At 37.7% G+C, this 10,531-nt stretch overlaps 1 protein-coding gene and 1 pseudogene across 1 annotated transcript in view; both read left to right on the top strand.

The window, feature by feature from the left end:
• The first annotated feature begins 2,453 nt into the window (after positions 1-2,453).
• Positions 2,454-3,108, top strand: LOC110288472 (annotated as a pseudogene).
• A 1,051-nt stretch (positions 3,109-4,159) lies between these two features.
• Positions 4,160-10,531, top strand: part of LOC110288473 (submaxillary gland androgen-regulated protein 2-like) — a 14,739-nt gene continuing 8,367 nt past the window's right edge. Inside the window, 2 exon segments of the mRNA XM_021154811.1 lie at positions 4,160-4,222; positions 7,579-7,595. Of these exon segments, the coding sequence (XP_021010470.1) occupies positions 4,160-4,222; positions 7,579-7,595 (80 nt within the window).

The raw sequence follows: 10,531 nt of genomic DNA, 5'->3' as shown, positions 1-10,531 counted from the left end.
GTAAAACTTTGTATTCTTTGTTCTGCAGATCATTATATTTAAAGGTATTCTAGCACTCGATGTGTATTTGATAGGATTGTGTATATAAACAATGGCAAGCTACCTCCTAAACCTGTTCATGGCCTTAAATTTTCATAATATACAACACACATATGTTCTCTCTGTGTGTGTGAATATTTTTTATATTGTTTATTTGGACAAGATCATCTATTCTATCTTTGCCTCCTGATATTGGTTTTTTTGTTGTTGTTGTTGTTTTTCTATTTCACACATTCTATTTGTAAAGCTGTCCTTTGAGTTCTTCCATCAGATTATTGGGATTTTGAACTTCATATTCAATGTTTCTATCTCTTTATTGATTTCTGCTCTCAAGTACTGCATTGCCTTTTTCATTTCCACCAGCCTTATGTTTTGTTTTCTTGGGCATCACTGTGATTTGATTCTCCTAAAGCTCTTCCTCCTTGATTTTACTGAGCTGATGCTTTGTGTTTTTAAAACCTTTGAGTCCTTTGATGATGCTGATGGTTGTTCATTTAAAGTCTGTGCTCTGGAAATCATCTACATAATTATCATTGATGAGCATTTCAAAAAAGACTGGTAGATTTTAGTGAGAAGATTTTGGATTAACTTTTCATAGAGTTTGTACTTCTGCAATGAGATCTAAGCATGTTGAGTACTTTTCTTCATTCTAAGTCTATTAAGGACAGAGCAGGTTGGAATAGAAATGAGGATATACAGGAAAGTTAGGGTTCCATGACACTTGCATCGGTTCATGATGGGCACTCCATGAACTTATTCACCTTATTTTGACCATCTNTGTATGTATAATAGTCCACATTGGATTTAAAGGTAAGATAAATCTTTGTTTTTTATGATGAAGAACTACCTTTACATATAAATATATAGAGCTGACCAGTATAATGTCAGTAGCAGGTTACACACCAATGGGGTCAGAAGAACTACTACATAGTTCCACCACCAGATAAGGATCTAAATGTGATTAAAGACCACTGAGAAGGGGGAAAACACTCTAGATCAGGGACAAGCACACACATAGTCCACGCAATCCCAAGTGTTCAGCTCTGGATAAAATTATATATGAAATAATCTAAATAAACTTAGTAGGTGTGTTCATTGAATGCAGAGGCATAATTAGGGGATTCATGTGAACTTGTCAGCATAGACGGGCCTATATCCAAGCAACCATATCCAAATGACCTGTTGGCACAGATCTTGGCACCACCTACTTCTGTGTGGTTGTCTTCAAGTATGAAAATGGGTAAATAATTGTCAGTGACCAGGGTAATCACAGTACAATGAGCTATGCTGCTTTTACTGACACAGAATTATAGGCATGCTACAAAAATCAGGATGCAATGAACTCCACCAATACAGTTTTTGATGGAAAATGTCTGATTGAACATTGGTTTGATGATGCTATTGTTCGGTCTGATATGAAGCATTGGCCCTTCATGGTCGTGAATGATTCAGGCAGATCCAAGATCCAGTTCAAATACAAAGGGAGACAAAAACATTCTACCCAGAGGTAGTGTCCTCAATGGTTCTGAAAAAGATGAAGGAAATTAGAGTAGCTTACGTGGGAAAGACTGTTATCAATGTTATGGTCACAGAGGCAGCTTACTTCATTGACTCCCAGAGGCAGGCAACAAAAGATGTTGCAACTATTGCTGGCCTCAATGGACATTGAATTATCAATAAACCAACTGCTGCTGCTATTGCTTGCTATATGGTTTGTATAAGAAGGTCAGACCTGGAAAAAATGTGCTGATTTTTGACTTGGGAATGACATTTCTGATGTGTCACTTGTCACTATTCAGGATATACCTTTTGAAGTCAAATCAACAGTTGGAGACACCCACTTGGGTGGAGAAGCTATGACAACTGAATTGTTAACCATTCCACTGCTGAGTTTAAGTGAAAGCATAAGAAGGACATCAGTGAGAACAAGAGAGCTGTCAGGAACTCTGCACTGACTGTAAACAGGCCAAGTGAACCCTCTCCTCCAGCACCCAGGCCAGTATTGAGATTGATCATCTCTATGAGGGAATTGAAATATATACCTCCATTACCAAGACTCAATTTGAGTAATTGAATGCTGACCTGATCTGTGGTGAACTAGACCCTGTAGAGAAGGATCTTTGAGAAGCCATCTAGACAAGTAATACATCCATGATATTGGCCTGGAGAGTGGTTCTACCAGACTCACTAAGATTCAGAAACTTCTGTAAGACTTCCTCAATGGAAAAAAAAAAAAAACTGAACAAGATCATTCACCCCAATGAAGCTGTTGATTATGGTGCAGTTGTCCAAGCAGACATTCTATCTGGAGACAAGTCAGAGAATGGTCAGGATTTACTGCTCTTAGTTGTCACTCCTCTTTCCCAAGGTATTGAAACTGGAGGTAGAGTCATGACTGTCCTAACCAAACACAGTGACTGTCCTAACCAAACACAATATTACCATTTGCACAAAACAGACACAAACTTTACCACCTACTCTGACAACCAGCAAGCTGTACTCATTCAGATGTATGAAGGTGAAAGGGCCTTCATGACCAAGGAAAACAACCTGCTTGGATAGTTCGAGCTCATAGGCATACCTACAACACACTGAGGGGTTCCTCAGATTGAAGTTACCTTTGACATTTATGCTAATGGCATCCTCAATGTTTCTGTTATAGCTAAAAGCACAGGGAATTAGAACAAGATCACAATCAGCAAACACAAGAGCCTCTTGAGCAAGAAGAATATTGAGTGCATGGCCCAAGAAGCTAAGAAGTACATAGCTGAGGATGACAAGCAGATAGATAAGGTTTCCTCCAAGAATTCACTAGAGTTTTATGACTTCAACATGAAAGCAACTGTGGAAGATGAGAAACTTCAAGGAAAGTTCAAAGATGAGGACAAACAGAAGATTCTTGGCAAGTGTAATGAAATCATCAGCTGGCTGGATAAGAATCAGACTGCAGAGAAGGAAGAATTTGAGCATCAGCAGAAAGAACTGGAGAAAGCCTACATCCTATCATTAATAGCTGTACCAGAATGCTGGTGGTGTGCCTGGAGGAATGACCAGTGGTCTCTCTGGTGAAGAAGCCCTTCATCTTTTTTTCCCCTTTGGCTTTCTGAGACCGACTTTCTCTGTATAGCCCTAGCTGACCTGGAATGCTCTTCATTTTCTCCTTCACAAGGCCCCACTATTGAAGAAGTAGATTAAGTCAATCCAAATACAGGTGTAGCATTATTACATATGGCAACACTATGTGACATTTTTAACAGAGAATGCATAATAAAGCTATTTAAATTAGCAGAAAAAAATCACTCAGTAAGAGGAATGAATGTGTGTGTCTGTATAGCTATAAACAAACTCATAAGATGACATACTGCTATACCAATATATAAGTACCTCACTCAGTCTTCATTAAAAAGGCTTCCTCTTACAGTAGATTTGAACTAAAACATAGACCTATAACAGGATAATGTAAAAAGTATGAAAGATGTTGGAGCATTTAGTCCTAAGTGAGGTATCATCATCAAAGCTCTCCCATCATACCCATGCAGAAAGATTGAAAAATCCAGACAAGATTGCTAATTCCAAGAAAACATGGTCTTCTGTATACATCTAGGCTGACACACATGAACTCAAGGCCACATGGACAATGCCTACAAAAGGTTAAGCCCAGTGGACTCCTTCCACTGAGACAGGGAGAGTGCATGGGCTTCCATCACTACAAGGAAGATATTTGCAATTAATACATGATTGGTATTTTCTCCAAAAGAATCTCACTGTGTTTATGAGCCACACTTCAAGGCAGGCTCCACCCCAGAAGTAGTTTATCAACACAAAACTAACTCAATGATATTTTGTAAAGTTTTTGACTCACTTTTGTTTGATTTGGTTTGGTTTACTTTGGTTGTGGTTTTGTGTGGGATGTCTTTTGCATGATATTATTTTCTCAATATTTAAGTGAAAATCTCAAACCAAACACCTGGTTGTGTGTGTATTTGTGTGTGTATGTGTGTGTATGTTTGTGTATGTGTATATATGTTTATGTGTATGTTTGTGTATATATATGTTTGTGTGTGTTTGGGTTATTTAAAATAATTTGCAAGGCTTGGTTTGATGGCACAGAGCTGAAGTAATGGCCACTCAGAAGACATTGTTAATTTCAAGAACACCTAGACCAGTGATTGTTAACCTGTGGGTAATGATCACTTAGGGTGACATATCAGATATTCCATATATTAGATATTTACATTATGATTTCAAACAGTTTGAAAGTATTAAAAAAAAAACCAAAAACCAAAAACCAAACCAAAACAAAAAATACTTGTTTGGGGGGTCACCAAATCATGAGGAAGTATAGGAAAGGGTCACAGCATTAGGAAAACTGAGAATCACTGACATAGCTTATAGAGGTTTACACTACACTTAAAGACACACTGCCCCAAGTTTGAAAAAGAAAAACAGATCACTAACCAACAAAAACAAGTCCACTGGAAATACAATGCTCTGGGTTTACTCTTAGAACTAAACACAAATGACTTTGCTAAGTCAACTTTGTGATGTGTGAGAATAATACATGAGACTAGAAGTATTGAAACTTGTAAGCTCAAACTTAATATAGAGCTTCATTATTACAGTTTAAAACTTAAAACTGAAACCAAGATTATGTAAGCAGAAGAGTCCTTTCTTTCAGAAATTATGAATGTTATTAGCATGGTACCCTGACAGAGAGAGACAGAGAGAGTGAGACAGAGACAGACAGAGACAGACAGACAGAGACAGAGACAGAGACAGAGAATATGTGACTAGCAATAGAGCAACAAGTATTCAATAGACAGCTTAATGGTCTCTCTAATTGTTCTTACTAAATACTTTCTTAAAATCACATGAAAATTCAACTTTTTAAAAGTTTGTACTTCCCACGTAACATTTCTTTTTAAGATAACTTAACAAATAACATGAGATTAAAACATAAGAAAAGATGACCTATAAGAACAATCAGAATAAATAACTCAACTCCTTTTTTCTTTTGTTAATCTAGCATTTATTTATTTATTTATTTATTTATTTATTTATTTATTTATTTATTTATTTATTTATTTATTTATTTATTTATTTATTTAAGACTCCAGATGACTGTTCCACCTGCCATACATCCTCCCCACAGCCCTGTCTCTGCAAGGATGTCCCTACCATCAACCCCACCAGATCTCTAAACACCCTGGGGCCTTCAGTCTCTCAAGGGATAGGTGCATCCTCTCTGAATGATCACAGACACTGAAGTCCTCTGCCATATATGTGTTAGGGGCCTCAAATCATCTGGTGTATACTGCCTGGCGGTGGTCCAGTGTTTGAGAGATCTGAGGTGTCCAGGTTAATTCAGACTGCTGGTCCTCCTACAGGGTTGCCCTCCTCCTCAGCTTCTTCCAGGGTTTCCCTAATTCAACTATAGAGGTCACCAGCATTAGTCCATTTCTTGGGTGCAAATATGTGCATCTGACTCTTTCAGCTGCTTGTTGGGTCTTTTGGAGGGCAGTAATGATAGGTCCCTTTTTGTGAACACTCCTTAGCCTGAGTAATAATGTCAGGCCTTGGGACATCCCCTAGAGCTAGATCCCAATTTTGGCCTGTTGCTGGACCTCCTTTTCCTCAGGCTCCTCTCAATTTCCATCCCTGCAGTTCTTTCAGACAGGAAAAATTATTGGGTAGAGATTTGACTGTTCTATGGCAGTCCCATTCCTCACTTGATGCCATATCTTTCTGCTGGAAAGAGGGTCTACAACTTCCCTCTCCCCGTTGTAGAGCATTTCATGGTAGGTCTCTCCCTTTGAGTCCTGAAAGTTTGTCACCTCCCAGGTCTGTGGTATACTTTGGAGGGTCCCCCCAACCTCCTACCTCCCAGGGTTGCCTGTTTCCATTCGTTCTGCTAGCCCTCAGGACTTCATTCCTTTTCCCCAACCCAATATAAGATTATATCCTCCTCTTACCCCAAACCCTTTCCACTTTCCTTCTGAGATCTCGACCCTCCCTACCACCACTGGATTGCTTTCTTCTCCCTCCCAAGTGAAACTGAAGCATCCTCACTTAGGTCTTTCATCTTGTTAATCTTTTTGAGTTCTGTGGACTTCATCTTGGGTATTCTGTACCTTTTTGGTTAATATCCACATATTAGTAATTACATACCATTCATGACTTTAAGGTCTGAGTTACAGAACTCAGGATGATATTTTCTTGTTCCATCCATTTGCTTGCAAAACTTAGGTTTTCCTCGGTCTTAATGGCTGAATAGTATTCCATTGCCTAAATGAATCATATTTTCTGTATCTGTTCTTCTGTTGTGGGACAACTGGTTGTTCCCAACTTCTGACTGTGGCAAGCAAGGCTGGTATAAGCATAGTGGAACACATGTCCCTATGGTATTTTGCGGCACCTTTTAGATATATGCCCAAGAGTGGTACAGATGCGTCTACAGCTACATCTATTTCTAATGTTCTGAAAAACCTCCAGATTGATTTCCACAGTCATTTTTAGTGAGATTGTTTCAAGTATCTCTGCATTTAATTTGGTATTGTCTATTGACTTACATCAAATTACTTGTATTATGTTTATGTATGGCACTTGAATTCCTGAATTCTCCAATACTTTTAAATGAAGTGGGGTTCTGTTTGGTCAAATGATTTTTCTACATTTAAGAAGTTGATCTTGAGATTGTTTTTTCCTTTGAGTTTGTTTACATAGTGGATTACTTTGATAGATTTTCATATATTGAACCAACCTTGCATCCCTGGGATGAAACCTACTTAATCATGGTGAATGATGATTTGATGTGTACTAGGATTTGGTTTGCAAGAATTTTATTGAGTATTTTTGCATGGATATTTATAAGGGAGTTTGGTTTGAAGATCTCTTTATATGGTTGGCTCCTTGTGTGGTATAGGTATGAGAGTAATTGTGGCTACATAGAATGAATTAGGGTTATTTTTGTGTCCATCCACTTTACTGAATTGTTTATCACCTTCTAATTCCTTTTGTTTCTGTTTTATAAAATAGTTTGACAAATATTAGTATTAGGTCTTCATTGATTGTCTTGTAGAATAATGCACCAAATCCATCAGGGCTTGGGCTTTTATTGGTTGAGAGATTTTGATGACTGAATTTTTTTCCTTATATGATATGGGCCTGTTTTGATAGTTTACCTGCTTTTAATGTAACTTTGGTATGTGTTATCTGATTCGAAAATCATCCATTTCATCTAGATTTTCCAGTTTTGTTGACTATAGGCTGTGTATTAGGATCTGATGATTTTTTTTTTGAATTTCCTCATTTATGTTATTATGTCTTCCTTTTCATTTCAGATTTTGTTAATTTGTATACTGCTTTTGGGCTCTTTAGTTATTTTGGCTAGGGGATTATGTATCTTATTGATTCAGAGAAGAAGCATTTGGATTTATTGATTCATTGAATTGTTCTTTGTTTCTATTAGGTTGATTTCTGCCCTGAGTTTGACCATTTCCTGTCACCTACTCCTTTTTGATGTGTTTGCTTTTGTTCTAGAGTTCTCAGGTGTTCTGGTAAGTTGATAATGTAAGATCTCTCCAGTTCCTTTACCAGGGTATGCAACAGAGGTCCCCCTGAATTTACCTGAAACAAAATTACATGTTGACTCAATATACAGCTTTCTAAGGAAGGCTCAACCCCTTAGAGACAGAGTGTATTTGGAAATGAAAACAAATCATAAACACACTGTGATATGGGCAAGGATTCTTCCTGTGTGTAAATCATCAGCTAAAGTTCCTTTATGTTCTGATTTGTGTTTCTTTATACCCAATAAAATTATATTACAACAAATATAAGTGCTAAGAGTTCTGGACATCCATACTCCAACACTCAAACTTAACTGACCAGATTGTTTCTAACCAATACATTCACTGGCTAAGAAGTTTCTCCAAGGTAAGTACCTGGGAATATCAAGCCCTTGAACCTCACGTTATATATTGCCCATCCATCATATACCATTTTAATGGGCTGCCTATAAGATATGCTTGTTTCATTAGTGTGAGAATAAATACCTACACAAAAACAGTGAGTCATAAACTATATCATTTTGAAAACTTATGCAAACAACAGAAAAATGTTCATGTTGATCACTTAGATTAGTAAGACATTCAGTCATCAATGTAAGGAAAGGCCCTTGGTCCTTTGAAGACTCTATGCCCCAATATAGGGGAATACCAGGACCAGGAATGGGAGTGAGTAGTTTGGAGAGCAGGAGGAGGGGGTTGAGGGTAGGGGATTTTCGGACGGGAAACTAGGAAAGGGGATAACATTTGAAATGTAATAAAAGAAAATATCTAATAAAAAATTTTCATTCCCCCACCCAAAAAATTCTTGTTTCATTACTGTGACAATAAGTACCAACAAAAAAGTGAGTCATAAACTGTATTACATTTTGAAAACTTATGCAAACAACAGAAAATTATTCATGTTGATCACTTAGTGACTCCACCAAAGTCAGTCATTCCCTTTTCTCCCTCCTGTAAATTATAGTTCTTTAAAATTCTTAATGATGGATTACTGTCAGATGTATTCTCAAAGAGAATTATTCTACAGTGTATATTTATAATATATTTTTCTCAATATTAAACTTCATATGAAATATAGTTCAAGAAAAAAAGATATGTGACATTTGTTCAAAAAAACTAGTGAAAAACATTTCCTATGATTCTTTCAAGATTTGCAGTGTTCAGCTCCCACATGGAAGCTATCAACAGGGTTGATAGAGGAGATGACAGGCTACTGTGTGCAGTGGTATAAAAGAAGAATTCAGGCCATCTGGCTCCAAAAATTTATCACAACCCTTGAGACACCTTAGAAGAAAACAGACATAAATTATGATGTTTCTTTCTGTCCTAGGTACAATGGAACTCAGTTGTATAACAGAAATCAGATTTTTAGCACATTCACTGTATACACAATGAGAGTACACTCTTAAAGCTAGTCTATGTACTAAGTTATGCTTTCATCTTTTCTTGTATTAAATAGGAAGAACTCTCCCTTATCTATTCTTTATTAAGAGAAATAAATGTGACCAATTTAAAGTGGTATCATCTCAAATATGAGTTTACAGAAACTTATTGCCATAGAACTGCAATTGTAAAATAAAACAAAATGCACAAATGAAACTGTACATTTCAAAACATGTATTCTTAAGCCAAAGCTTTCTCTTTTCAGTTATCGGTTGTTCAGACTCTTGAAGGACAAATATGAAGCACATTTTCTTAAAATTGGGTATTTATTTTTTTTTTATGTTTCCAATGCTTTCCCAAAATTCCCCCACATGGTACCCCACCCACTCCCCCATCCACCCACTCCCAATTCTTGGCCCTAGCATTCCCCTGTACTGAGGCATATAAAGTTTGTACTACCAATGGGCCTCTCTTTCCACTGATGGCCGACTAGTTCATCTTCTGATTCATATGCAGCTAGAGACACGAACTACGGGGGGGGGGGAGGGGATATTGGATAGTTCATATTGTTGTTGCATCGATAGGATTGCAGATCCCTTTAGCTCCTTGGGTACTTTCTCTAGCTCCTCCATTGGGGGCCCTGTGAAACATCCAATAGCTGACTGTGAGCATCCACTTCTGTGTTTGCCAGTCCAAGAATAGTCTCACAGGAGACAGCTCTATCTGGGTACTTTCAGCAAAATCGTGCTAGTGTATGCAATGGTGTCAGTATTTGGAAGCTGTTTATGGGATGGATTCCCGTATATGGCAGTCTCTAGATGGTCCATCCTTAGTCTCAGCTCCAAATTTTGTCACTGTAACTCCTTCCATGGGTATTTTGTTCCCTATTCTAAGAATGGACAAAGTGTCCACACTTTGGTCTTCATTCTTCTTGAGTTTCATGCGTTTAGCAAATTTTATCTTATATCACGGGTATTCTAAATTCCTGGGCTAATATCCACTTACCAGTAAGTACATATTGTGCAAGTTCTTTTGTGATTGGGTTACCTCACTCAGAATGATGTTCTCCAGGTCCATCCATTTGCCTAGGAATTTCATAAATTCATTCTTTTTAATAGCTGAGTAGTACCCCATTGTGTAAATGTACCACATATTTTGTATCCATTCCTCTGTTGAGGGGCATCTGGGATCTTTTCAGATTCTGGCTATCATAAATAAGGCAGCTATGAACATAGTGGAGCATGAGTCCTTCTTATCAGTTGGAACATCTTCTGGATATATGCCCAGGAGAGGTATATCAGGATCCTCCTGTGGTACTATGTCCAATTTTCTGAGGAATCGCCAGACTGATTTCCAGAGTATTTGTACAAGCTTGCAATCCCACCAACAATGGAGGAGTGTTCCTCTTTCTCCACATCCTCTCCAGCATCTGCTAACACCTGAATTTTTGATCTTAGCCATTCTGACTGTTGTGAGGTGGAGTGTCAGGGTTGTTTTGATTTGCATTTCCCTGATGATTAAGGATGTTGAACATTTTTTTC

This window comes from Mus caroli, unplaced genomic scaffold (assembly GCF_900094665.2).
Source record: "Mus caroli unplaced genomic scaffold, CAROLI_EIJ_v1.1 scaffold_18182_1, whole genome shotgun sequence".
NCBI classification, from domain to species: domain Eukaryota; kingdom Metazoa; phylum Chordata; class Mammalia; order Rodentia; family Muridae; genus Mus; species Mus caroli.
The sequence above is the reverse complement of the archived record's forward strand: the minus strand, read 5'-3'. Positions and strand labels throughout refer to the sequence as shown.